We start from the raw sequence: 26073 nt of genomic DNA, 5'->3' as shown, positions 1-26073 counted from the left end.
AGGTCGTCGGCGACGCTGTGAGTGCCGGGAAGGAGAGGGGGGAAGGGCGTGGTCGTCGAGGATTCGGAGTCGGTCAAGCATTGGACGCGTCGGGGTAACGTGGTGTGACAGCGCGTGATGGAAGGTGACGGCGCGTGACGGAGAAGCGCTTGAGAGAGTTGTCCTCTGCCCGCGACGTTGATCGCCTTATAATCCTCTCTTTGTCTCCCCCTCCTCCTTATTCGAATCGCCATCATGCCCTCTTTGGCTTCTGTGAGAGAAAACCGCCCCGAGAGACGTCGCAATCGCTCGGGCAGAGTCTCTCGCACATCTTCCGTCTTGGGCACCCTTAAAAACATCGTTTATTCTCCTCTCACCTGGTTCGGCTCAGCAGAAAGGCTTGCTTCGCAGTCCGTCTCATCCGACGATTTTGAAGATACACCCGGGGTCAACGGCACCCCCGCCAAGCGGCGCCGGGTCGTCACAGCCCCCCTAAATGGAGACCGGGAGGGTTCTGGTCGCGCCAGTAAGAGGAAACGATATGAAGAGCATCCCCCGCCGCCCCAGCAGGTACAGGAGCAAGCGCAAACACAACAGCAGCAGCACCAGATATCCCATGGCTACCTCGATATTCCCGACCGTGTTGTGCCTCCACCCCCACCTGCGCCTCGCAATCTTCAGCCCGCTCAGGACCGCTCCTCATCCATCGCCATCCCTCCGAACTTTTCCCAGACGCAGCACACCCGCCACACTGACTCTCCTCACGCAAGTGCATCCTATGCCGCCCCCAGCGCGATCGCGCGCACCCAGTCCATGGACCCTCCTGCCATGCTGAACGCCACACGTGGCTCCCTTCGCGATGTCTCCATGGGTTCCATCCCCTCCGGGTTGCCGCGCGACCTCACTTCGTCCCCCACCTGCGCGCCCTTCCACGTGCGCATGCGCACCTCGCTCACGCCGCAGCCGTCCGGCCAGCGCTTCGGCCCGATGCCGAGCCGCCGCGACCGCGACGCCTCCGAGCCGCCGCCCCTCGCCGCGCTCATGACCAACCCCGTCTTCGTGAAGACACCACAGTCGGTGCAGCAGCAGCAACCTCAGCAGCCTACCCTCACGCTCGGATCGCTCGGATCGCATCGCGGGGTGTGTACTATGCTGTGTCCGACCTGTCTTAGTACTTACTTCACATATCAGGCTGGTTTGGGTCCCTACAGCCCGCTCTTCTTAGGCTCTGAGGTCGCCAGCAGCGGTCAGTTGATCAGTTAGATGCTTGTCGATGTAGCTAACGACCTCGTCTGTTTCCCAGCGTACTACCGTCCAATCAATGCAGCAGAGAAAGCTCTTCACGATTTGGATGTGTACAAGACGCCTCTCCTACCCTCGCGTCTGCGCGGGTCGCCAAAGATCCCCGACATGTTCCGGCCCAAGAGGTTCTCCGTGCCAACTCTATTGCACAAGGAGCAAGACAACAAGCCTCGCCTGGGCATGGTGGACACAGGGAAGGGCAATGAGGACCTCTCAAGCGTGAGTCCATATGCCGGACGGGGGGGTTTGAAGAAGCTGCTGGCTAAGCGACGCCTGGAGGAGGAGGAAGAGGAAGAGAAGGAACGCGAGAACGCGATGGAGGAAGACGAGGACGATTCTTTACAGTACGAAGAGCCTGAACTCGCCGTTCCCGAGACACTCCCGCCGCCCGTGCTGCTTCCCGCGGTACCCGCGTCACCCGTCCCTGGGCGCACGCAGTCTTCTCTTCGTGTGGGTCGTACTACGACGTCTAGAAACCATATCCAACGCCCAACGCGCCCGGTTGCAACCAATGCAGCCACCGCATCCACCAGAACAACCGGGCGGTACTCAGCAAAGTTCAACGAAGACGAGCTGGACATTCAGATGACCACTGAGGCGACCGAGGAGGCGAACGTTAGAAAGGAGGTTAGGAAGGCTACAGAGGCGGAGCAGACGAAGGAAGTGCAAGGGCGGAAGGAGGCACAGAAAATTGTGCTACCTCCAGGATTCAGCTTCGTGAACGACGTAAGTCTATTTTCGCCTCATATTCAGTGTTTGATGGAAGCTCATCTTTGCCACAGAAGGCGCCCATTACCCACGACGCGACCGATGCGAAAGAGCCCCCGCTGACGGCTTTGCCGTTCTCCTTCGCCGATTGGGCGGCTTCCAAAGGAATCCCCGTACCTACAGAGGCTCCCAAGCAACCTGTCTCGGTGTTTGCAAAGCTGGCATCCGCCCCCGCTACAGCTCTTCCGACAGTGGCCGCAGAGAGCACGCCTGAGACATTAACGGTGGCGCCGACCACCCCTGCCTTATCCACTATGCCATCCTTCTCCCTCACCCCGCCGACCCCCGCCCCGCCTGTTCCTGCGCCTGCCCCATCTGCTCCAAGCACGAGTGCCCAGCCTGCGCGTACCGAAGGCTCCTCTATCCCGAACTTCTTCACGAATTCTGCTCTCCTGAAGGCAGGTGCGAACGTCACCCAAGCCGTCACGGTCCCACCTTCCCCGATGTTCAGTTCAGAATTGGCGGCGCGGCCTGCGGTATCCGCATTAGGCGAGGCGAAGGCGGCGGAGCCTACTGCACCGACGCCCACGGAACAGCCCAAGTCGACCCCAACGTCCTTGTTCGGCAGACCTGCGCCTGCAGCGAAGGAGGCCCCTGTGCAACCCTCGACCTCGCTGTTCGGTAGTGTGCCATCCGCAATATCTGCTACACCCGACACTCTATCCGGTGCCCCGCAGAAACCCGCAGAGGAGCCCAAGTCTCTCGCTCCTGCGTTCAACTTTGCGGCACCCTCGCAGGCTGCGGAAGTGTCCAAGCCCAGCGGGTCCGTGTTCAGCTTTGCCACACCTCCTAAACCTGCGGAAGTGCCCAAGCACAGCACTCCATCATTTGGTTTCCCAAAGCCTGCAGAGACTAGTGCGCCGTCGCCATTTAGCTTCGCCACCACATCAAAGCCTGCAGAGGCCCCTGCTACGCCCGCCGCTCCCGCGCAGCCATCGTTCTTCGCCACGCCGGCCAAACCGGCGGAGTCTTCGGCACCCCCCTCGTTCCCGTTCACCTTCGGCGCTCCCAAGGCAGAACAGGCGAAGGCACCCGAAGCCAAGGCGGAGCCGCTCAAGCCGTCGCTCTTTGGTAATGCGCCCGCGGCACCCTCTCCCTTCGCAGGATTTGGTGGGGCTGCGGCGAGTAGCCCTGCTGCCGAGCAGCCGAAGAGCGCGTTCTCCTTCACTCCATCTGCGCCCGCTGTAGCTGCAGAGCAGCCGAAGTCTTTCTTCGATGCTGCCCCTTCTGCTGGCTCAGCCTTCGGCCAGCCTGCGGCTTCAGCGCCTTCCGATGGGACCAATGCGAAATCTCCGTTCTCGTTCGGCGCTTCTCCGTCCTCGACGCCTGCGGCAAAGCTTGCGTACACGTTCGGTGCTCCGCCGAGTGGCGGCCACGGTACAGACGTATCGAGCAAGCCCTTCGTTTTCGGCTCTTCCACGACGTCTGCGAGACCGACAACGCCCCCGCACACGCATGATTCGGAGGTGATGATGGACGAGAGCCCGACACGCGGCAGTTCAATGGATATGAACGGGTCAGCGAAGCCGGAGATAGCGAAGGTCCAGACTGGCTTCACGTTTGGTCAGAGTGGGACCTCTGGTGTGTCGCCTTTCGGACAGCCCAACCAGAACAATTCGTCGTCCTTCAATTTCGCATCGAACCCAAATCCGTTCGGAGCTAAGCCTGAGGCAAAGCCAGAGATTAAGACCACATTTGCTGGGTTCGGACAGCAGGCAGGTTCAAGTGGGTTTACGTTCGGACACAAGGAGAGCACGCAGTCGCCACTGTCGCCGAGCCCGTTCCCTCCCTCGCCATTCAATCAGGCTCCAGCACAATCGGCAGCTGCGGCATTCCCGTTCGGTGGCCCATCGCCGGGCGGTGCATTCGGCCAGCGACCGTCGACCGCCCCGTCTAACCCGGCGAGTCCCTCTACATTTAATCCGCCAAACGCGTTCAATTTCGCACCCAGTCCCACTTCTGCTGGCGCGCCGGCAAACCAGTTCAGGTTTGGTAGCCAACCAGCTTCTCCCGCTGCTGCCAATCCTGGGCTTCCTCAGCAGCAGAGCGCGGCACCCGTGCAGTTCCACTTTGCACAAACTCCTGTACCATCCCCATCATCGCCTTTCCCGGAAAATCCTGCACAACAACCAGCCATACCTGGCGAGGTCATGTTCGTGATGGGATCTGCGCCTCCTCCCGTTCCGAAAGAGAATAGGCCCATGAGGCGGCTTCCCAACCGAAGAAACGCTAAACGTTAACTTATACCGTTGCCCTTGGATGGCTCGTTCTTATATCTGTTTCCCTCTCAGTTTCGCCGACCGTCTCCAGTTCTCAAGTTTCGATATCACAAGCACATCACATCTGTCCAGACAACCATTTCAATTGTTTACAATTTGCTTTCTGATCTCATCGTGGACACCTCTCACATCGCTGGCTGAAGGCCGCTCATCATCGTTATCGTCGTCGTTATCATCATCATCATTGGTAGGTAGAATCTAGGTTGTCTGTAAGGCTCAAGGCCTATGCATTGCGTATTATATTTGCACGCGGATGTGCGTAGGAGTACCCCTTGGCTCAAGGCCGTATATACATTTGTACCATCGTAGGTAGAGGGCGTTTGTAGGACCAAAGGTCCACCATGAGTGCGTAGGAAAGCGCATCAGGGTGTGTCGTATCAACATCAATGGCAACGTCCATTGATGTTCTAATACATATCAGCTTGTTTGAATGACGGGATGCCAAACTCAGGGATGTGGTGGTATTCCAACAGACCGCGATAAAACCGCAAAACAGCATCCCTCGCTAGAGGTATGTTAGTGCTTCAGCCCTTAAGAGCATCCTTCGCCAGTATCTTCTTCAGATTTAGATTCTGCTTCTCCAAGACCTCAATCTTCTCTTCTGCGATCCGCATCTTTTTTAAGAGATAGTCAGTGCGTTGGCTCACTGCCCTCCTCGATCCCCAGAATAGTGATGTGCCGGCATCGACGTCCTTGAGTGTTAGCAGCTCCAGCTCGCAAGCCTTCACAATGCTCTCCGACGCTGCGATCACCTTCTCGTTGAACGCAATATCTTGAGTGGCTTGGAAAACGGTGTCTAGATCGCCGGGTTATTGTCAAACATCGAGACAGGATTGCGGAAAACCTACCTCGAACCAAGCGCTCAAAGACATATCTGTACACTGGTTTTCCTGGACTGATAGTGGAGGGTCGTCCTGGTATGGACTCATTGAATGGACTTGCTAGTAATGATATAGGAATCACGCTTACCGTTTTGCGTACCAATAGAGATCAGCTCGGCCTGCTCCATGTTCCGCAGAGGCGCCTCGTCGTTCTTAAATGGGAATTGTAGTACCACTTCGTGGTATGAGACCTGGTAACGCCCTTCAGCAGGACATATTAAAACCAAGCCAATAATGGCATACCTCAGGTTGCTTTGACAAAAGCTTCATCAAAGCCCAAGCCTGTTCCCTCGTCCAAGGAAGATTCCTAGAATCCCCGGTTTCGTCTCCGAACGCGTTCTTCCGGATCTCGCTGACACCGCGCGTGATGATGTCCTCCACAGCGTTCTCGACGGTTTCCCCGTTCCGCAGCTTGTTGATGAGCTGTGTAGATATCGCATCGTCAGCATCATGCTCGTTAGTGACGTCGACAGGGTACTCACGCTCTCCAGATCGCTGGCGCGCCCACCGAGACGTTCCACATACGTCCTCTGTTGTCGAGTGAAGTCAATCTCCACGCCAGAGTCGTGCAGCTTCTGCTTCATGAACGAGAGTGCGCTAGCATTGTCGGCATCCGAGAGCTTGATCGTGTGCAATGGCTGTGAAGGGAGTGCTAACGGTCGGACGAAGCTCAGTTGTGCGCAAAGTTAAAGAGAAAAGGCGCTTGCCTCTCGCCAACCTCTTGGCGTTCTCCCGGTTGTCGCTTACGACCACGACATGCGCAATCTGACAGGAATTGTGGAACCCGTAGCGCTCTATACGGGTACAGACGTACCTGGTTCTCCACGAGAGTAGCGGCCCACCGAGCGAGCTCGTCGAGGATTACCTCCTTACTCGCTCCACTTGCCCAACTCCCTTTCGCCCCAAAGCCTTTGACGATCACAATGGGCATCGACTCGACAACACGCAGATCCTCCACGCTCTTCTGCTTCCTCTTCGCCTCCTCTTTCTCTTTCTCCTTCTCCTTACCCTCCACCTCCTTCTCAGACGCAAGCGACCGCAAGAGGGGGACGTCGGTCTGGCCAAATGACTCGTCGCCGACGCCCAGCTCGCTTATCAAACCGGTCCCAGCGACGTAATCCAGACGCCCGTCGTGCCAATGTCCCTCCTTAATACGAGACATCACCCGAGCTCCTTCTGATTTCCTCAGTTCCTCAACATGTTCCCTCTTGACAGCGTGCTGGCGCTCCTTGCGGTGCGCGGCGTTGACACGTGTCAGACCGTTACCGACCACCTCGAGAACCTGCTTGATTTGGTCGGTGAGGGAGGAGCTTAGACCCGCTGGTGAATGCCAGCAAAGAATTAGCAAGGGTGACAAATAGACGGTAGAGGAGAGCACCTTTCTGGCCGATGAGCCCGACACTCGCAACATCAATCAGGTTGTTCATCGAGTTGAAGACTGAGAGCACCGGCCAGTAACCCGTCTGCTGCGCCAACGTGGACACAAGCTTCACCTCCGAATTTGCCTTGGAGAATTCAGCAACGTCAATCACCAGTGCTTTTCTGCCAGAAGCGGAGTGAACATAAATGCTATAAATGTGGCGCTCTGCATAAAAAACCGCACCGTCCACGTTCTTTCAGAATGGCAGATATCAGACTGGACTTGCCACTTCCCTGTGGGCCGTGCACGAATGCCACGGTGGCTATGAATGATCAGAGCAGTGAGCACCAACGATGACATCGGCAGGAAACCATGCGCACTCGGCATATCGGCCAGGTACTGATTCAGAGCAGTCTCCGCATCGTTTCGCTCCTTCCACACGTCCCCCGACGACGTTGTAGCATCGACGCCGGCGGTAGGCGTGATGTAAAACCTATCGAGCGTGTTGTTGCGGAGCCACTTGAATATTCGGAACTCTACAGTATATGAGCACAACTTAAAAAAGAACGATAAACCGCACCTTCGAAGTTAAACCAGTCCTGCATCTTCCCTTCCACCATGAGGACGCGTAACGGATCGAAAATCTACATTTCTACGTAAACGCGGCAGGGAATACTCTGTTCACAAGCAACTCACTGTATAGGTCAGAGTTCCAATCAAGAAGAACAGAACCGGCAAGAATATCCTGGGGTGGCTTGCGACATAGTTCCTCACTACATGTGCCTGGATAGGCACCTCATAGTTAGTCCTCAGCCTAGTCACAGTTGACGCGTTCAGCGCCGACGGGATACTGATATTGTTGATTGCATTATGAGCGACCACTGCAGCGCGTACGCGGCGGAAGGCCACGGTGGAGGACCGGAGAGTGCCCGCGGGAACAGGTGTCGGCCGAGTGATCTCTTCAATGCGGCCATACGGCTTGGGAAAACGCAGCATCAGGAATATGCGCCCCAGACAGACTGGGTGAGGGAACGGACTCGTAGAAGTTCGTACAGGGACTCTTCCTGCACATCTGGCCCGTCGAACGACACCTTGAGGATCGGAGACGCGTAGCGACGCATGTCCTGAACGCGGTGTTAAAAAGATCTCGAGACAGTCTGTCGGGATACTTACCTCGCGCCATGGTTTTCCTTTCACCAGCCATATGTTGCCTCTCGAGATGCCGAACCATGAAGGTACACCTCCAAGCTTGTTAGCTTTCTCCCTGAAGTCCTTTAATATAGAGTCGAGGGCGGGTTCCTGTTCAACCGCAGTATAGGAAAACTTCACGAATACTCCCCCATCCTTCGAGTACGGGGAGACTTCAAGGACACGGAACCCGTTTGCTTGCACAGTCGAAAAGATATACTGGAGGCGTTCCACGAGTGTCTCTTGTCGGAAAACAGCAAGAAAGTAGCGCAAACTAATTCACAGAGAAATATAAACTGAGCATCAACAAAAAAGAACACAGAGGTGAGCGCAAGAGCGATATACGAACTCCCAGATACCTAGCTGAACGGGCAGCACGGAGTCGATGAACAACCAGCCTTCCCGTAACTTTCGCAAGCAAAATGAATAAAAAAGTCAGCACATGGGTGTCTCTCCACGTACCCGACTCGCATCTTCTGTCACTCCTCCGACATCCTTGGACGAACTGGCTTCAGCAACATCGGAAAATTGTCTGCTCGAGATGCGAGCCGCGGCGGAGCAAGCTGGGCTACGAGTTATGTCTCCGCGCAGAGCTGATACGTTGGTCCTAATTTGTCGGGAGAGTGTCCGAATGGAACGAGACATACGAAGATCAGCGCGCCGAGCCGCACGTAGACCGGCAGGTTTAACACAGATGACGTCAAATCCATATTAGGAAGCCGGAGCCTTTGGATTCTAACAAGGACAAATAACACGCCGTATCCAGAAAACATATACAGGATCCCTTGACGCGACTCTCGCAGTACTGCGTAGAATTCCTTGTCGCAATCTGGAGTCCCAGGAGTTCCTGAAGCAAGTTCCTTTCAACGTGCGTTATGCCCGTGGTCCGCTTTGTCTATTTTGGCTCGCATCTACTCAACGCCACTGGCACGGCACAACCAACCACTAGCCTTAACCGGTAGTGTAGATCGTCGTATATACCTTACTGTCGTTCGTCGGATGCCCCAGAGACTTGTTGTCCTGGTGCATCCATGTACATCTTTCTTTCCCCTTGTGTGTACTATTACTTACTGCTACGACAGTGACCTCCATGTCGCTGCAAGGTATGAATATATTAGAGAGACTTGTTGTCCTAGTGCATCCACTGACCTCCGTGTCGCTGCAAGGACGCTCTCCGGTCTGTGTGCACCTCGGCCGTGTCTGCTGCGCTCATTCGGCTTTGCCGTTCCGGCCTGATTTGGCCGCCCCGTTGCTTCTTGCACTCTGATACTCCTAATATTTGTCTATTCAGCAGCGAAATTTGCCAGATATTCCCAGTGTCTGGTACAAAGTTACCGCCCAGTAGAGCAAATCTTCCAGTATACCAAGCTGTTTCCCCACCCAGCAACCGCATACTGCTCGACATCTACGCCCCGCTTCCACACCTTATTCTGCAGGTCGCGCACCTCTACCGACTTCCTCTTCCCGAGCATGAACCGCTCGCCACCGGGGGTCAGCACCGTCGTCGGCAAGGCGACGGTGCCCCGCTTTCCGTTACCAAGCTGGTACTCCGAATTCGCGCCCCACGCCATGATGTCCCGGCCACCTCCACCAGGGCCCGCGTGAGACCGCGTGTCAAGAGTGAGCAGGACGTGCCCGGTCGGCGAGACAGAGATATCTTCTGGCATGATGGGTTGCAAGTTCCTTGACGCCTCGCTGTCTGTAAATCGGAAACCTTGTCGGTTACATTCACAGCACTGATACTGGGAAACAATACTCACACTCCAGCAGGCCGCTAACGTTCCGCGCGCGAACAGGGGTACTCTGAGCATTGCTATAGAGGGAATTGCCGAGTCCGCCCCACTGCCCGTTGCCGCAAGCAAGAACATCGATGTAGGGCATGGCAGTCCCGTCCGAACGCTCAACCTTGAAGAATGTAAGATCGCCGCCAGCGTAAACGTCCAAGCACGTCGTACGCATCGTCGCTGGTGTCGATCTCCACAAGATAACCTCTGTGGGTACGGTGATCGTATCAAGGGTCACAGTGCTTCCCAACCCAATCTGTCTGCACGCCGTGCCATAAGCATCCAGCACACACACTACGAAGAGATTCTTACCCGTATTCGTTCGCACCCCATCCGAGCACTCTCCCTGTACTTGTCTTCACGAAGCTTGTTCGCCCGCCTGCAGCGATACGGTCGACGTGCACACCTCTCAGGGCCGGAACCTCAAACAACTTGTCCGAAAACCGGATGGTGCTGTCGTCCAAGTTGGTTAGGTCCACCGCCTTTACAGACCCAGTGTCTTCACTCAACGCTGAGGCGGTGCGTCGGATGGCGGGAGTAGCCTTTGCGTATGGATCGGAGATAGATTTTGGCGTCAGCTCGATCGGTAAGCGTGTATGGCTGACATGCAGGTGCGGGTGATGGGAGGGGGCAGGCACGTCGAATTTGCGGAAACCAAGCTGGCCATATGTGTTCGCCTTGAGCGAGATAGGGTGCGCAAAAGTGCGCCCGGTAGACGTGAGAGCGAGGAGATGGTCCGAACCTGCTGCGATTGAGACAAACCTACGGATACTTGGTCAATGCTCTCTGTGATGGCCGTAAGGGGAGACACACTTCTCTCCCCACGCCAGCTTTTCGTTTGGCACGACCTCGGCAAAGTCGACTTCCTCCTCCTCGCCCCAGAGCCATCCAGTGCCCCACCAAGGTGTGCTAGCAGGCGTCGGCGTACCTGCAGGAAGATCTTGCATCGCAGCGGAAGATGAGAGGGTGTATACCCGCCCAGATGCAGACAGAGCGAAGACGCGGGATGGTGTCACTTGGAGGTGAACTATGTTCTGAATACCATGCACCTTGCTATTTACTCCGCCACGAGAAGGGAGTAAGAGGCACGCACCTTTCCTCGCAGAGTAAGCGTTGGCCTACCCGATGATAAACTAGACTTTTGGCCAAAGCCATCGCCCCACTGATAAACATCCCCCCGCGCATCAACGCACGCCGCATGCCGTTCATGCAATGCCAAATCCCTCAGCGCGACATTGTCGAGCCAGGCAACTGCTGCCGGAGTGTGAACGGAATCCGCAGTGCTGTTCTCCATGGAGAGGACATGATTTCTGCGCAAATAAATGAATATTCCGCAGAATTGAAAGACATGTACTTGCGTACTTGTTCGAGCCCCACACGATGCTGTTGAGGGAGTCCGGGCTGTTCAGACTTGTCTCCGGTAGCTGTGGTCGGGACGACTGTAGTTTTTCCGATACTGGCGCATCATTAAAAATGACACCCTGCGTCGAGTGTATCGAATACCAGAGCGCAGCAGCGGTCGCAACGGAGCCAGAAACAGCGATGAGCGCACGGTTCGCGCTGGAGGACGAAGTCTGCGAATGGAGTCGCCGGGCAGACTGGCAGGTACGAGAAGATCTCACAGATTGACAGGCTCCTCTCAGCATCCTGACAAGTGATTCGGTAGGTCAAAAAGGTTCAGACTTAGCGGAAGACACTGAGCGCTGACCCTCCTGAAAGCAGTGACAGTGCCTCCGTGACGAATGTGACATGACGCGTACGCGACGTCCAGCGACGCGAGCCCACGCCCAACCCGCCCATGCCAGTTCAATCACCACGTCTGACTCTATAGTGAAACAGGAAACTCGGGGCTTCTCTATAATAGGTTCAGTGGCCATATTTTACAGCCCTCCAGTAGTTATACATAGTGCCACCAAGGATAGCGAGTAGTGAGAAACGGAAGATAACAGCCAACTATTCACCCATCCGGCGTCAGCAATGACACCGCCCGACGGGAAAACCGCGTCCAACCTTTTAGGTGACTTGTTCAAACGAATGTGCGAACATACCGGGCAAATGACGTGAGGGAGGGGTATAAGGTCTCAAAAACTAGGGAGCAGAGCCACGGGCCTGGAAGATGTGAACACGAATACAGTAAAAACAAAGGTAACGGCGAAAGGATTGACGGGACGTCTGTATCCTCGTATCTCGAATAGAGTTCCCCGGAGCAGATCGTTATATGTCGTAAGAACGACAGCCGCGCCGACAAACTGTCGCTCTAGGCGTGGAAGGTCCCCATGTTCGGGGTGTTTTGCTGTTGATACATCTGATACATGTATGCCTGGTAGACGTGAGGTGGCACGGACTGAGGAGACATGCTAGCGTACGGCGGCGGTGTCATGCCCATCAGGTTGGCCGCCTGAGTAAGGCTGGGAGACTGAGCTCCGAACGGGATGGACGACGTCCCGCCAGCCGCAGACGGCATACCTCCGTTTCGACGAGGAACGCCATTCCTCTGAGTGTTCACGTCAGGAGACCGGAATGGGTTGAAAGGATCGGTCGACGGGGAGAAGGCTGAAGGAGGGTTCGAAGCACGACCTCGTCCCGTACCGTTCTGTGGGACCTGACCATACCCCGGATCAATCTGCAGACGAGGAGGACCAGACGCCGCATTTTGTCCACCCATCTGTAGGGCCGCCATCATGGAGGCGAGACCCTGATCATTGGACGGATATCCAGCAGGAAGACCAGGCATCGTGTAATTGCTCTGCGCCGTGTACTTGGTCTTACTAGGCTGTGGGACGTTGGTGGAATACGTGGGCTGCAAGTTCGGGACAGGTAATCCGACTTCCTCAATCAAACGACGGTAGGCTTGAGTGGCAATCACCTTGAGCTCGATGAGTACACGCTTCGTGGCATCTACATAGGTCGGACGGAGAGCGGGATCCACAAAGGGGCTAGTGAGAATCTTGTGAACAACGGCGACGCCGTTAACTTGATCACCCAACACATCAGTGAGAACGTGGTCTCCAGGAGACGAGAACAGAGCTTCTACAATCTGGCTTGAAGCCTCCGGTTCAACCTTCTGGTTCACAATCCTGAGCACCGTCAGGGATGCCAACTTATGGGTGCACAGGTGCGACAGATGCGGTGTGAAGCGGGGAGCCAGCAAGTTGTACCTTGATGGGAAACTCGACGTATCCAAGAGCCACGTCAACAGCAGCGCACCGTTGGGGTTGGTGGCCAACGGAATCGAGTTGAGAATGATAGCCGTGGCGATGCGGCGCTGCTGGCTCAGGGTAATATTGGTGCTCTCGAGGCACGCCCTCATGCTACGAGCGCCGAAGCGACCCTGTGCAATCTCCCAAAGACGGTCGACCATGGCATCGAACAGGAAATCTGTGGCCGGAGCACCAAAGCGAAGGCAGCACCTTCATGGGTATGACGTGAGCTGACGTAGAAAACAAAGAGTAACAACGTACTGTACGACATAATTTCCAAATTGATCCAAGAGGAGGGGAGGAACATAGGGCCTCAAATTCTGCGTAATAATAGCAACCTCGTCAGGCGTCTGGACGCACTCGATGATCTTCTGCGCTGCCCAAGTACCATTCTTGTGGATACCAATCATGGCAAGGTGAGGGCTAATGCGCTCGAGCATTGCCAATCTAGGACCAGCAGAACATTTCTCGAACAGCTTCTGCACAACCTGATAGCAAAGTCAATCGAGATCATTGCACCATTATCACGAAATATAACAGACCGTATTCCCAAGCCAATCTGAGGCAAGATCAACAATCTCGCCGTCGAGGAAATCCGCAGCGACATTATCAATCTCCTCAGTGGAGATTGTACTAGTGTCGAGGCGCTTCCGCAGCTCGCGTAACTTCGACGCATCCCACCGTCTGTTATGCGGTCTCTCGGAGACCAGCGGAATCGTGGTGTAATACATAGTAGGGGGACGGAATTCTGAACGTTAAGATTAATAAAGTACGTGCGGTGGAATAAGGACACTAACCTGCAAGGGCCTGAATATCAGCGTCCGCATCCGGACTACCGCCACTGAGTTCCTTCATGATCATTTGCTGCTCAGTAACCGAAGCTGTCCAACCAGCAGGCTTGCCAACACCGTCGTACGGGGAATGGGCGCCAGAGCTAATCATGCTGAGGAGGAGGTTCGACCTGTAATTCTCCACCGCACCACTCAGGACCTGCTGGTCAACAGGGATAGTGGATGCACCCTTGATGTTGCGGAGGGCATGAATTGTGGCGCCAACACTCAGATCGCCGATGCCCTGGACATTGAGGCCAACACTATCATCTTGAGCACCATTACTCTCCTGTCCGTTCTTCACGGGCACCTTAGCGAACCCAATACGGATGGCACCGACATCACTACCCAACACGTCACGACCATTGAGAGCTTTTCGGGCCCTCACCGCATCATCCAAGCGTTCAAAGTTGACTTGGGAGTCCGACGTTAGAGAATAATCATCACATAAGACGACTCGACTTACTGAATCCGCAATTCTTGTGGGTGAGAACTCGTGCTGACTCGATCGGTCCATACGGACTGAAAACGCTCAAGATGGTAGCTGGAGTCGTCGTGGATGGAATGGAACCGATCCATAACGCTCTCGTGGGAGTGGATTGCAATTGAGCATCCATACCCGCCAAACCAGAATTGTTGCCGGTACTCTTGCCCAAAACTCCTCCGGGAGAGGTGGCCGAAGGGCTGTTCAGCGTGGTTCCTTTAGCGGGAGCGACCGGGGCACTGTCCGCCTTTCCGAACCCAATCCGAACCGTCTGGCCATTGGGCATACCGATGTCACCGCCAAGGCGGTTGAGCACATCTTCTTTGGCACGAACCGCATCCGCTTGATCTACGAAGTTAACGAAACCGCACTCCTGTTGGGGATGCTCAGTGATCATGTATAAAATACCCATATATTCTACTGACCTTTTCCGGCAACAACCTCAAACTTTCGATCGCACCATAGGGAGCGAACACATGGATGAGCTGTTCGCTGGTAACTGAGCTATCCAAGTTACCGATCCACAAAGATCGGGTCGGAGTCTGCATCTGTGTGGACGAGCTCTCCGATTTGGGAGAGACGGCACGGTTCTGGGAGGTGGATGGTGCAGCGAGGTAAGACGAACTTCGCGGGAGTTCTCCAACAGGAAAGTGAACGGTCGGGGAACCTCCATTACGGATACCGGTGAGCTTGTCCGATCTCAGGATACTAGCGGGACTGAGGCTGCCGCTACCAAGGGCGGTCTGCAAAGAGAGATCTGTCGCGTAGCTTGCTTGCTGTGCTTCTGCAGCAGCGGCGCGGCGATGGAGAGACCTTGAAGTATCATCGAGGTTACCAACAGAAATCGCACGAGGTCTGGACCCGAGGCCGGGAAGAGTGAGATGATCACCGTGCTTGAAACCCTTGGCGACATAGTTGGAAGATAAAAAGTCGTTCGACTCGTTGTCATCGTACGAGTCCAGGCCCTGGCTGTGGTACATATCCTCATCATAGAACTCTTCTTCCTCCTGAGCAGTTGGAGTAGAAAGTAAAGGGTTGGAGGCGGAGGACCTGACATGATACGGAGTCGAGACGGTGATCGCGCGCAGACGTGACGGGTGCGAAGCCAAATTTCCAGCGATCGCGGCCTGTGCCTGGTTGCGCAGTTCAGTGATAGTAGCAGCAGGGGGATGACGGAGTGTCTCGTCTAAACCCAGATAGTCGAGGGTATGGACGTCAAAGTCATCAGCGCCAGAATCCATTGACGTGACGGAACGCAAATCATCTAGGACAGGTAATCCAGCACCCCCATCGTTCCTCGAAAGCCAGGATGACGAAAAGATTGAAGACCCGAAGGCATTGGAGAGGTTGCCCGTGGGCAGTGTCAATGATCCTGAACGGAGACGACTCTGGCGCTCCGTGAGAGCGGATGAGGCGACCGACGACGCGATGGAAGCCGAATGACGTAAACCGGGGCGAACAGGTGCTGCTGCTGGCGTGGCAGAAGGGGTGGTAATGGTTTGCCTCTGCAGCTGGTCCGAGAATGATTCAGTCGAAGCGGGAGTACTTCCCAGGTTGCTGGACGCAGCTGCAAACCGTTGAGCAGCAAGTTGGACATTGGAAGGTAAGGTTCCGGCCCTAGCCCTCCTGAAGCCCGCTGGGTAAGTTGTGGGTGGAGGCAAGGTAGATGTATCGCCTGGAGTGATCGTGGACGGGGAATCATTAGGAGGGGAACCACCTGAAGCCAAGGCGCGCAGCGCGGGAGGCCTGTATCTAGCACCTAGTCTCTCTTCAGCCTCGATCTCCCGCGCCCTGGGTAGTGTATGCGTCAATGACAATCAAGAATGAGGAAAGATTTTGATTGACCTCTTTGCGAAAGCAGCAGACGGTGCTGGAGGGGGTGTCTTCCCGGAAGCGACACGGGAAAAAGAGCCGTTGCTGTCAGAAGCAGACAGAGACATTGCGCTTGCGATGCGGCAAAATTAGGTATTACTGAATATTGGGGGTAGCAGACACCAGAGCTGGTTGCGATGGTAAGCGGGAAGCGAACAAGAATGCAAGACAACCAGAACTCGGGAGTCCGAGATAACTATGAGCAGGAGGGGCTATAGGTCGTAATACGGAGATTTTTCAGCAGAAACCAAATTTTTGGGGCGAAGATAGACAAGGATTGCCCAGAACTACTACAGTAGGGTAGACTTCCGGTAAATAGTAGGACTAAGTAGGATGAATGGCGGTTGGGAGCAAAGAGCTCGGACAGAGGAGAGGAGCAGCTGTACGCCCTTGGAACTCCGCTCAAGCTTCCTTAGCCGCCCTTGTTTCCCTTGCGGTTTGTCACGTTGCTCTCACGGCGTCAACAGCCGCTTCCATTAATTGATATGTTTTTGTGCATCCTCAGCAGGCCTCGAACACACCCGTCGTGGATCATACTAAACGGGTCATATTGTTCATAATTTTGCACATAAACGAACTAGTTTACTACCATCGTTCACTATACTGAGTGGGGTTACTTTGTCAAGCACATACAATATCGGACTCGCCCTTCTAGTGTACCGCAAAATGTCGAAATCATCGCTCGACGCATAACATACGTAGTGGGAGTAAGGGGTATTCGGATCCTCGGCAGTCAAGGCGTGACCATCAGAAGTGAGAGATTAAGTGATGATGATGGTCGGTTGTCTGCTGGAAATCAGGAAGCAAAGCGGTCACGGCTGGGGCCGAGCAGGCGCAAGACGCAGTAAAGACAAGAGACGCGTAATCGATACAGGTTCTAAGGGAATCTCTGGTGGTTTCATGAAAGACGAATTCAATAAGTAAGTCGCAAAAAAGTACAAGAAGTGACAACCGACTGAACATTCGTTCAAGACAAAGAACTCCGTGATCCTCTCTTGTTGGATCGTGTCCGGGATCGAGAGTTGGCAATGGCATTTGCCACGCGTTTCGATCGTCGCAAAGGACGGTCGCGGCATGCTGAGTCCTTCACAACTCCAGTGGAAGGCTCATTGTTAACCACACAGTCCTCTGAGCAATTAGTAACTGCTGCAAGCGGTGTTGGGGCCGGAGGGACAGATGTCAACATCACCGGTGATTCGGGTGAAGTGACAGCTAGTGGGACCATGGATGGGGTAACGGCAGCGGCTGAGGCGACTACGGGACAGGCGACAGCGGGCGATGCCTCCCAATCCGGAGCTGCACACAAAACGTGGAACATCTCCTCTTCCGTAGGGCTCAAGGGAGTCTCAGGAATGGTCACGTCCTCCGGAAATGACGTCGGAGTGGGAATCGACGCCAACGAGAAAGGAGGGTGTACTGGAAACAGATGATCTTCGCTCTCCCAGTTCGAGTCTATCCCTGGTTCCCATAGAGCTTCTCTTGAGCGTTCCGCGTCCACAGTAGACTGGAAATGCGGCCCAAACTCATTGTCAGGCTGGCATGAGGTTGCATGGTAGGGATCAGGAAGGAGTGAAGAGAAACGTCCATGGAGACTGTCCGACAAAAAAAGGGCCAGCTCAGGATGATCCTCCACAAGAGGCTGTGCGACAGCTCGCGGAACCCATGTACCGCGCACAGCTGGTGAGCCTCGGGTGACAACGACTGCATGAAGGACACTCGGTGATTGAATACCCATACACCTAGCGATGGGGGAGAAGTTCACGAAATCGGAATCGATTCTCCGAAGAGCAACCGACGAGCCCAGTGACATCTGGTATACGAAGATGCCTATGGAAAAGTGGGTAATCAGGGCTCAAACCTTTTGCATTTTGCTACAATAAATCTACCTTCGAATTGTGTAGCACTGATTGCAGGAGTGCAAGCGCAGATGTGTACAGACGCTTCGTTGAAATAAGTCAATTCCACACGCGACTCCCCCTCCGGAGCGTTTGTCTGCACCGAAGGCGAAGGGTAGCTGACCGAGTCATGTCTCTCGGCATCTGGTGAAGTAGGCGTACATATAGAAAGTGTGGTCAGGGAGGAAATCAACGAAGGCGTTGCAACTTCGGGGGGACGAATACCATCTTCTTTCTTGACGGTATTCTGATTACCCGTCGCAGTGAGGTCCAGCCGAGGAGGCAACGGTGGGACGCGCACTTGCGTGCGAACAGGGAACTTGGGGTCCGTGACAGCTAGAGGAACATGAGACCGCCGTACCGTATCTTCCGCAGAGGATTCTGCGTGGTCCCAGCTGGTCCCACTCTCCAACCATGATTCATCCTCAAGATCATGGGGCTTGACGGTGTCCGGCCCCAGAAGTTCGACATCGCTCCACATAAGTTCGCTTTGGCGACGACCTTCCACGAAGTCATACTGGATTGGTGATGCAGAGACAGGAGATATCGGGTAGTCGGACTGTGGTGATGGTGGCAATTCACCATGAAACAATGGTAACACCTGGTCGACCTCTTCCTCCTTGATTTTCGTCACATCAAGTTCGTCATCGGAAGGGAGGAACGCTCGCGAATGGGACTCCCTGCAACGAACACAATCGCACGACTCGAGATCTTCTTTGGGTAATCCCACCTCATCAAGCCCGGCCGCGGCCATTTCCACGATGCGCACCACTTCGATACCGGTAGCCGTGATTTCTAGGTCGTCCAAAGCAGCAAGATGTCCGTCCAAATCAATGGGCTCCTGTTTCACCACAGCCTCATCTTCGAATTGGACTGAAGGCGATCGCGGGCCAGGACTTTCGTAGGTGGTCTCTGCGTCAACATCATAGAAGCCATTGTAGAATAAGTCATCCTCCTCGTCCTCATCCAGGTCATAACCCGAAGACGAGCGCCGCACACTTGTCATGCTGATATGAAAGTCCGCATCTTCATCTTCTGAATCGGGAGGAGGAGATGCGGACTCCACACTGTAAGGAACTGAAGGCGACCGGCGATGATCCGTCTGCTCTTCAGGAGCAATGTACGACCCATCAAGCGAGGGCGTGTAGGAAGGGATAGAGAGGGATCGTCGAGGGTAGGGTTCCAGTACCACACTTGCTCCTGGGGATGATTCTTCAGATGTTTCCGAGTCTATTGACATTGAGTCGTCGTCAGAGTCCGAGTCCACGGTCAAATCCATCAACTCGGATGGATGGGTAGGATCTGATGGTAACGCGGAGGCAGCCGAGGTCGAGGCGCCTGGAGTGGACACGAGCGACGGCCTAAGCCTCAAGGTCAACTTAACTTTCGGGGGTCTCTTCTCCTCCTCTCCTAGGGAATCCGAATCCGAACCTTTGTCAGCGCAAGCACGTAGTAGTCGCTTCCGCTTCTGACCACACTGCTCCGCCCTCCGTACACGATCTCTCTCCCTTTTCTTCTCTCGTCCATGGTTTGGAATTGATCCAACCCTGCCATTCTCGCTGTAGTCGGACAGCTGAATCCCAGCTCTAGCAAATGGGCAGGGAGCACCAGCAGCTTTGCTGAGGTACCAAACCATGGTACCGCGCCTAAAGTTGGTAACCCTATTGTCGGAAGCGCTGAGCGTACAATGAGCACCACCCACGCGAGAGTGCAAAGCGGGTACGAGGTCATCATCATGCGCGGTGCCGGACAGAACGTGGCGGAGAAGAAGTGGATGGTCTTGTTGGACGTCGCATCGCTGCAGGTGATTACGAAGATAGGTAGTGATCGCCTGACCAGCCGCGGACACACTAACAATAGCATTGGAGTAAAGACGTCAGCCAAACAGCAACAAAAAGTATGAGCTCGACGCACTTTTGACACATCAAGCCATATTTCATGGTCATCTCCGCAAGGTCTTTGATCGTCATGGCGCGATTATCCTGTGGTTACAACATACGAGCGTATAAATGCATGGTCCCAACGCCGAAGGAGGGAAAGACGTACCACCGACATGAAGGATCGCCCTATAGCCATAAATATTTTGCTATTGGCGTCATCGGAATGAAGCATAACGTGAGGAGGGGGAAATGGAGGGAAGTCGGGCTGTGGCGGTGGACTGGTCACTAATCCCAACTTGGACTTCGGTGCAGGGACGGGTTTGATGCGCCGCGGCGGGTGAGGGGGGTCAGGAGACTGGCGAAGACGGATAGACGGACGGATGATTGAATTGGAGCGAATTCTGGTGCCATACTGGTGTTGGGTAGACGGCTGCTGTTGGACGGGCGAGGCGGCGGTCGAGACCATGTGGAGCTGAGCATTAAAGAGGGTAGATTGAGACTAGTCGTCGGCCAGCGATAGAGTGAGTGGATGTCTGAGGAGGGGCAGAGGAAGGGTGGAAGTACGGACGAGGAGAGGGGGGTTGGTAGTCCGGGAGAAAGAAGGCGAGAAGGAACGGCACGCGCTTTGTGAGAGCGTATGGACGCGGCAGGTCCCTAACGGTAACCGTGCCAGGCATGCCTAATAATGACTAGCCTGATGGCCGCAGCTCCGATCTAGATCCCACTAAACGCCACGTCACGTTCGTCACGCCTGCCCTCTCTCTGCCTCCCGCCTGCCTCCGGCCCCGAACGACTGTCACCCGACGCCCAGCACCTCCAGAAACCCACCTTCAAAACGGAGAAACTTACTGACTCTTGTCCCACTCCGGCCGTACTCAAATTGGTCCTGCACCTGCACACGGGAACTCTGCCGGATCCTTATGACGCGCAGCATGTCACGTGCACCCACTTGATACCGGCATCACACTGGGCACCTACAGCCACCGAGTGAGCTCACCCTTGTTCCGCGTCCAAAACGTAGGTTGATTTGCAGAGAAAGGCAAGCTCCGTTCGTGATGAGTCTCTGTCATCACCTGTGGAGGGCATGTGTGAACGCCGCAACAGTTGCGGAGGGGCCGGTAATGCACCCACAGCGTCCCGTCCTGCACGATGAGGATCGGTATCCAAGTGCAGATAACCAAAGGAAGTTGTGCCAGATGGGGGAAGGGCCGCTGCTGTTGGTCCTGTTTCGTGGAGTGCCATCTGTTCACCCCTGTTGCTAGGTCAAAAAAAATACCGTAAGCCGCTTCGCCTGAAAGCAAACACTCACGACTTTCCCGTGTGATCCTCGATTCGCCCAAGATCCACCGCATCTGTGTGGAAAGTCGAGATGGTAAGAAGCCCGTGACAACGAGGGTGTCCCCGTCGGTCGTCAACAACACTCATTAGACTTCCAGGCGCCACGATGCATTAGACAGAGACACATACCATTCGATATCGCGCCTGAATGTAACAGTATAAAACACAATCTGCACCTTCTCTTGACCGAAAATGTTAGGACGTAGAATGAACGTCTTCTTGAGCCATGCCATCGCGGGAAACCATCACAAGAAGCGACGAAGGCGTCCACCAAAGGAGACTACAAAGGGGATGCCTCTATCAACAGCTAGCCAGAGAGACATTTCGGGATAACAAGCCCACAGAATGCTAGGACTTACGATACAAAGAGAGCACCCAGCTATGTCAATATGCAGCCTAAGAGAGCTATCGGCTACTCGCACGATGCTTTGAAGCACATAATCCTCACGCACAGTCGCAAGCACAATGAAGAAATGAATGGAGACGAATCATCTGTACAACAGCCTGCTTTGTGTGCTGTAAGGTATGTACAATGACGGCGCGGTCTTCGCGAGAATGCCGTGATGTCTCTACCGCAGAATGTGCATGCACGAGCGTACATTTTCGCAGACACGAGATGGAATAGATGAGACGGAAGTGACGATAGATGAGTGGTTTTATCAAAGAGGACGATGTTCAAGATGAGGGAGCAGTACAGGCAGCATAATTGACGCTATTTTTGGTAATGACGGTTTGCAGTACTTGACCAATTAATCAAAGTACTGACTTCCACCTCAAACCTTTCAACGCAACTCGGGACAGAAACATGTCACCACTATCTGCCAAGAAAACGAAGATCTGAACGACCAACGTACATCTCGGATCCAGAACCCCAAAATCGTATGCGTCACCCACAATACTTGCAGACCCTCACTGCATTGCACAGCTAGTAGCCAGTAACAAGACATAGCACATTCCAATAGTATAATGTTACACTTCGTACAACTAGACTACCAAAAGACAGATATAGGTATACCAGGTCAGAATAAAGTAACGGGGTGCCAAGCTAAGATCAGACCGGAAGGAGCGGAAGACGGGAACGATGATATTACACAGCCGTCTGCAGATGCAAATGAGCACCATTAAATGTGACTATGGCAGGTTTGTAACTCACCTTCGTCGACCTTGGCTTGGTCGCAGATATCGGTTTCGCGGCGGACTGGGGCTTAGCGGCAGACTTCGGCTTCGCTGCGGTCTTCTTCGTCGCGGTCTTCGCCTTGGACGCGGGTTTGGCTTTCGAAGCAGCCTTCGGTGTAGACATCGTCTTAGCCTTGGACGTGGACTTAGGCTTCAACGGGGCCTTAACCTTTGCAGCGACGGCAGCCTTTGCAGCCGGCTAAAATATGAATCAACACATGCACTTCCGTTCGAGGCAGAAGACATACCTTCTTCTTCTCTACCTTAGCACTGCTGGTCTTCTTTGGCGCAGCGGTTGCCTTCTTAACTGCAACCTTCTTCACCGCTGGCTTGGCCGACGGCGCGGCAGCAGAGGTATCTTTGTTTGTTTTCTTCGTACCCAACGGCTTCACATTCTGAGATAGCATAAGCCTTGACCATAGAACACAGCAATGATGCGTCGCACCTCGTTGGCAGGGGCGGGCTTGAGCTTGGGAGCAAGCTTCACTTTGCCCGAGGGACCTTTGGGTAATGAGAAGATGCCGTGTTCGGCACCGTGTGCGATAGCGCGGTTCAATTGTGATGCATTCATGCCAGTAAATTCCACGTTGTACTTCTCGCTGATGAACTATAGCGCATACCGTTAATCACTACACGTATGCCAACGTATCGTGTGACGGGTTTACCTTCTTAATAGTAGCTCGAGAGACACCGGTGCGAGCATCCTGGGAATGCTCGGTGATACAATCCTGGTCGGTAAGAAGACGAATCAGCAACAAGAACATTGAATAATGATTGCCAATATACTGACCTTGACCATGTCCTTCCAGGACGGATGTGATGCAGTTGATTTAACATCGGCCTTCGGGGCTGGAGCAACCCTTGAGGTCTTAGCTTTCTTGGAGATCGCTTTCGTGGCAGGTTGAGAGACCATAGTAAGATGCGGGAGAAATGCTGATAAACTGAGGGAAACAGGAAGACTAATTAGGGGAAACAGGACGGGAAGGTGGGGACAGGCAACTCTTTATAGGAGCGGCGCGTCGCGTATCACGTGCCAGCCTCGACGCGTCTGTTGAACGCAAACCTTATTTTGCGTCCATTCGTGACGTAATATCACGCGCCGAGACCAAGATCGCGGAATGGCCTTCGGATCGAACCGCCAACCTCCTGCGAGCCTGAGTCTGCTGTCTTCATTCCAACAACTTAGGTAAATCACTCATCATTCCAACCGAACGTCCCCAGGTCACGGAGAACAAAGACTGCTTCCTCCACTCGCATTTCTAGCGTCGTTAATTTTTCTCGCTTCTTCTCCCATTGCGCCAGGACCTCCCGCTCGTTCCTAGTCAATAATCGCTCTTCATCTTGACTGACATCACTTCTCTGCCTCTTATCCAATACGGCCTTAACACTTGGTTCCTCTTTTTCTGCCTGCCTACGCATGCCAATGTTGTAAAGAGTCTTGTACAGGTTGTTCAGGAGGACAGAGTATGCCTTCTGAAGATCAACATACCTGAAATAAATCTGTCGAATCAGTTCGGGTACAGAGCATAACATTGAATCCTCATACCAAAGGTAGAATGTTCGCGTTGGATTTCGATCAGCGCTTTTTGGGACTTCTTGCAGACTGATCAACGAATCTGCCGACAATGCAGAGAGGAGCGGTCGGACGTCCTTGTTGGACATCATGCCAATTTTAGATATCTTGCCGATTCACTTCAGAATGAACAGTAGCGGTGGATACTAATGTGCAACATACCTGTTTTTCATCCATTTTCCCTGTATCCAACAGGAGACGCACTATTCGCACACCGTCATCACCATATCGCTCCCTTGTGATTGCCTCTAAAACGCGTCGCCGTAATCGTCGTCCCACGAGCTCAAATTCAACTTGGACTTTCGAGTTGTTCATTGAGACGAAAGATGCTGCTCTACCAGCAGGAGTCGGATTGTCGGCGGATGCCAAGATACCTAAGTATTCCTTGATGAGGGAGACACTGGTGGGCTTCTTGGGTCCGTGAAGGACAAGGCCTTTTGAGAGATCATCGTCATCCATCAACTGCATTGCGATATTGGCAAACGATGTAGGATCTATGAACACGTATATCAGCTAATCCTACACTCATATCAGACGGGCATACCTGAACGTGAATCCGCGAGGCTGAACTGCTTCGCCTCTGTCGCTTTCAACGTAGCGCGAACGACAAGGCCTGCGGAGTCGTTAAATCGTTCTGCGGCGGCGGTTTCCATGAGCTATTGACACGCAAAATAAATGGGTATGCTGACAAGAGGAACCAGGGACCACACACCTTGTTCCGGATATGAACATTGAACTTGTCACAGTTGACACGGAAAAAGACCGCGTCCTGTTGCATCAAAAAAAGATCAGCAGTTGAGCGAACCAATGAGAAACAATACAAACATTGACTGTATCCTCGTCATTGGCCTTGCGCTGTCATCGAGACAGCGTCAGCATACAAGCCGAACAGGCAGACTGCTCTGACTTTACCTTCAATGACCGACCTGATTGATCTTTTGCCTTCCGCTTCTACATAGACGTTACATTCCAATGCTCAGACAACAAGCTTGACGTAGACTCACCATGCCAGTTTGTTCAGCCTCGTCCTCCTCCCGTCTAAGTCGTGCTTCAGCAGTCTCCTTGGCTTCACGAAGCTCCTTAGCCGTAGGGAATCCAGAAATTTTTGCCTTCTCCTCAGCTTCATACTTCATACGCTTGTCACGAGGAGAGACATGCGACAGGATAGTGGAAGGTCTGAGGTAACGAGCATCGACAAGCTTGTGCAACGTCTGCGAGTACAGAGCGGGCCCTGTAGAGGAGCGTATATCAATGACCGTTTCTGTTCAATGAGACATAGCTGCGACACCTTTTATCGGGTCATAGATTGAAAGTCGAGAAACAATCTCTGGTGACCGAAGCTTGCCGTGGTCTAGTATCAGTTGGACAATTTCTGCACCCTGTAGCAAAAGTGTGAATTACCCTATGGTAGACTGTTGCGCGCAAGTCCGCACCGCCTTCCCATACAGCTGCTCAGCTTGCCAAACATAACGCCCGAACCGCAGCCTCATAAGGCATTCGGTAATGTTGACTTCGAACACCTCCCCATCGTCGTCTGTTTGAGCATGCCACAAGACATTGTGTTGTACCAATACTAGGATGGCAGCACGAACTATCCGCGGTTTCAATCCAGAAAACCGAACGAGTTGCGCCAAGGGAAGACGCCCTCGGATCAACAGCACAGATGCCACAGCCTGCAGTACACACTCAGCCTTGCAGCATCATGGCAAATCGCGTACTCACAGCAGTTAACGGGCCAAAATGCGACAATATTATTTGGTCGCAAAGTCGGGTCGTGTCTGCATCTGCCATCGCAAGGAAAAGCTAGCTCGCGCTCTTGTCCATACACACCAGCCGGTCTGACGATCTGAAAGAATTTCAAACTTGAATCAAAGTAAGACAATTCGGTGCAAAGGTTCACAGGTTCCCGCAAACGTTTTTACGCTCAACCCTACGGTGGGTCTGGTGTTAGTCACGGTGATCAGTGTACTCGGGTCGCAGGTGTGCAGAGCTATTCGGCTGTGACAGAATATTTCAGATTCTTGCGTACGGTAAGCGCCGGCGTGACGCAGTGTCAGCGCAATCTTCGGTGTTGTTCAAGAAGCTTTCAAATTTCATGCTTCAAGAGTCAATTCGAAGTACAGCCGTACACGATTATGGTAAATGGTGGCCCCAACACACGACGGATACTATATAGCCCTCCATTAACATCCCGAACAGACACAACTGCGGTAATGCCCTAACAAATAATCCACCACATCCGAACACACTCAGTCGAGTTCGGACGCTTGCAACATCTGTAAAC

General features: G+C 53.9%; 7 protein-coding genes across 7 annotated transcripts; 1 reads left to right on the top strand and 6 right to left on the bottom strand.

Moving 5' to 3' along the window:
- Nucleotides 1–234: 234 nt before the first annotated feature.
- Nucleotides 235–4289, top strand: SCP_0407840 (predicted protein; the record flags this gene model as incomplete). The annotated part of the gene is made up of 4 exons (XM_027757512.1): nt 235–1119; nt 1171–1225; nt 1283–2007; nt 2064–4289. 4 exons carry the CDS (start codon nt 235–237, stop codon nt 4287–4289), a joined length of 3891 nt encoding a protein of 1296 aa, XP_027613313.1.
- Nucleotides 4290–4852: 563 nt separating this feature from the next.
- Nucleotides 4853–8402, bottom strand: SCP_0407830 (predicted protein; the record flags this gene model as incomplete). Its single annotated transcript, XM_027757511.1, has 16 exons — nt 4853–5124; nt 5177–5242; nt 5298–5400; nt 5453–5632; nt 5692–5861; nt 5917–5974; nt 6024–6529; nt 6588–6751; nt 6813–6891; nt 6950–7105; nt 7150–7213; nt 7266–7547; nt 7607–7693; nt 7743–8031; nt 8107–8165; nt 8220–8402. 16 exons carry the CDS (start codon nt 8400–8402, stop codon nt 4853–4855), a joined length of 2718 nt encoding a protein of 905 aa, XP_027613312.1.
- A 686-nt stretch (nt 8403–9088) lies between these two features.
- On the bottom strand, nt 9089–11187 carry SCP_0407820 (RCC1/BLIP-II; the record flags this gene model as incomplete). The annotated part of the gene is made up of 6 exons (XM_027757510.1): nt 9089–9456; nt 9518–9801; nt 9854–10303; nt 10355–10575; nt 10635–10851; nt 10904–11187. 6 exons carry the CDS (start codon nt 11185–11187, stop codon nt 9089–9091), a joined length of 1824 nt encoding a protein of 607 aa, XP_027613311.1.
- A 611-nt stretch (nt 11188–11798) lies between these two features.
- Nucleotides 11799–15995, bottom strand: SCP_0407810 (hypothetical protein; the record flags this gene model as incomplete). The annotated part of the gene is made up of 7 exons (XM_027757509.1): nt 11799–12951; nt 13003–13229; nt 13284–13489; nt 13539–13985; nt 14038–14428; nt 14481–15846; nt 15901–15995. The coding sequence occupies 7 exons, from the start codon at nt 15993–15995 to the stop codon at nt 11799–11801; spliced, it is 3885 nt and encodes a 1294-aa protein (XP_027613310.1).
- Nucleotides 15996–16894: 899 nt separating this feature from the next.
- On the bottom strand, nt 16895–20168 carry SCP_0407800 (hypothetical protein; the record flags this gene model as incomplete). The annotated part of the gene is made up of 4 exons (XM_027757508.1): nt 16895–17754; nt 17814–19672; nt 19737–19804; nt 19869–20168. 4 exons carry the CDS (start codon nt 20166–20168, stop codon nt 16895–16897), a joined length of 3087 nt encoding a protein of 1028 aa, XP_027613309.1.
- Nucleotides 20169–22127: 1959 nt separating this feature from the next.
- On the bottom strand, nt 22128–23129 carry SCP_0407790 (predicted protein; the record flags this gene model as incomplete). The annotated part of the gene is made up of 7 exons (XM_027757507.1): nt 22128–22139; nt 22194–22325; nt 22386–22415; nt 22465–22611; nt 22662–22823; nt 22882–22944; nt 23007–23129. The coding sequence occupies 7 exons, from the start codon at nt 23127–23129 to the stop codon at nt 22128–22130; spliced, it is 669 nt and encodes a 222-aa protein (XP_027613308.1).
- A 151-nt stretch (nt 23130–23280) lies between these two features.
- Nucleotides 23281–25580, bottom strand: SCP_0407780 (hypothetical protein; the record flags this gene model as incomplete). Its single annotated transcript, XM_027757506.1, has 12 exons — nt 23281–23359; nt 23412–23705; nt 23763–23896; nt 23952–24283; nt 24334–24445; nt 24502–24558; nt 24615–24644; nt 24702–24740; nt 24794–25020; nt 25078–25168; nt 25223–25462; nt 25512–25580. 12 exons carry the CDS (start codon nt 25578–25580, stop codon nt 23281–23283), a joined length of 1704 nt encoding a protein of 567 aa, XP_027613307.1.
- Between the last annotated feature and the right edge of the window lie 493 nt (nt 25581–26073).

Source organism: Sparassis crispa (assembly GCF_003851025.1).
Source record: "Sparassis crispa DNA, contig_000003F, whole genome shotgun sequence".
Classification (NCBI taxonomy): Eukaryota; Fungi; Basidiomycota; class Agaricomycetes; order Polyporales; family Sparassidaceae; genus Sparassis; species Sparassis crispa.
This window is presented reverse-complemented; position numbering and strand designations above follow the sequence as displayed.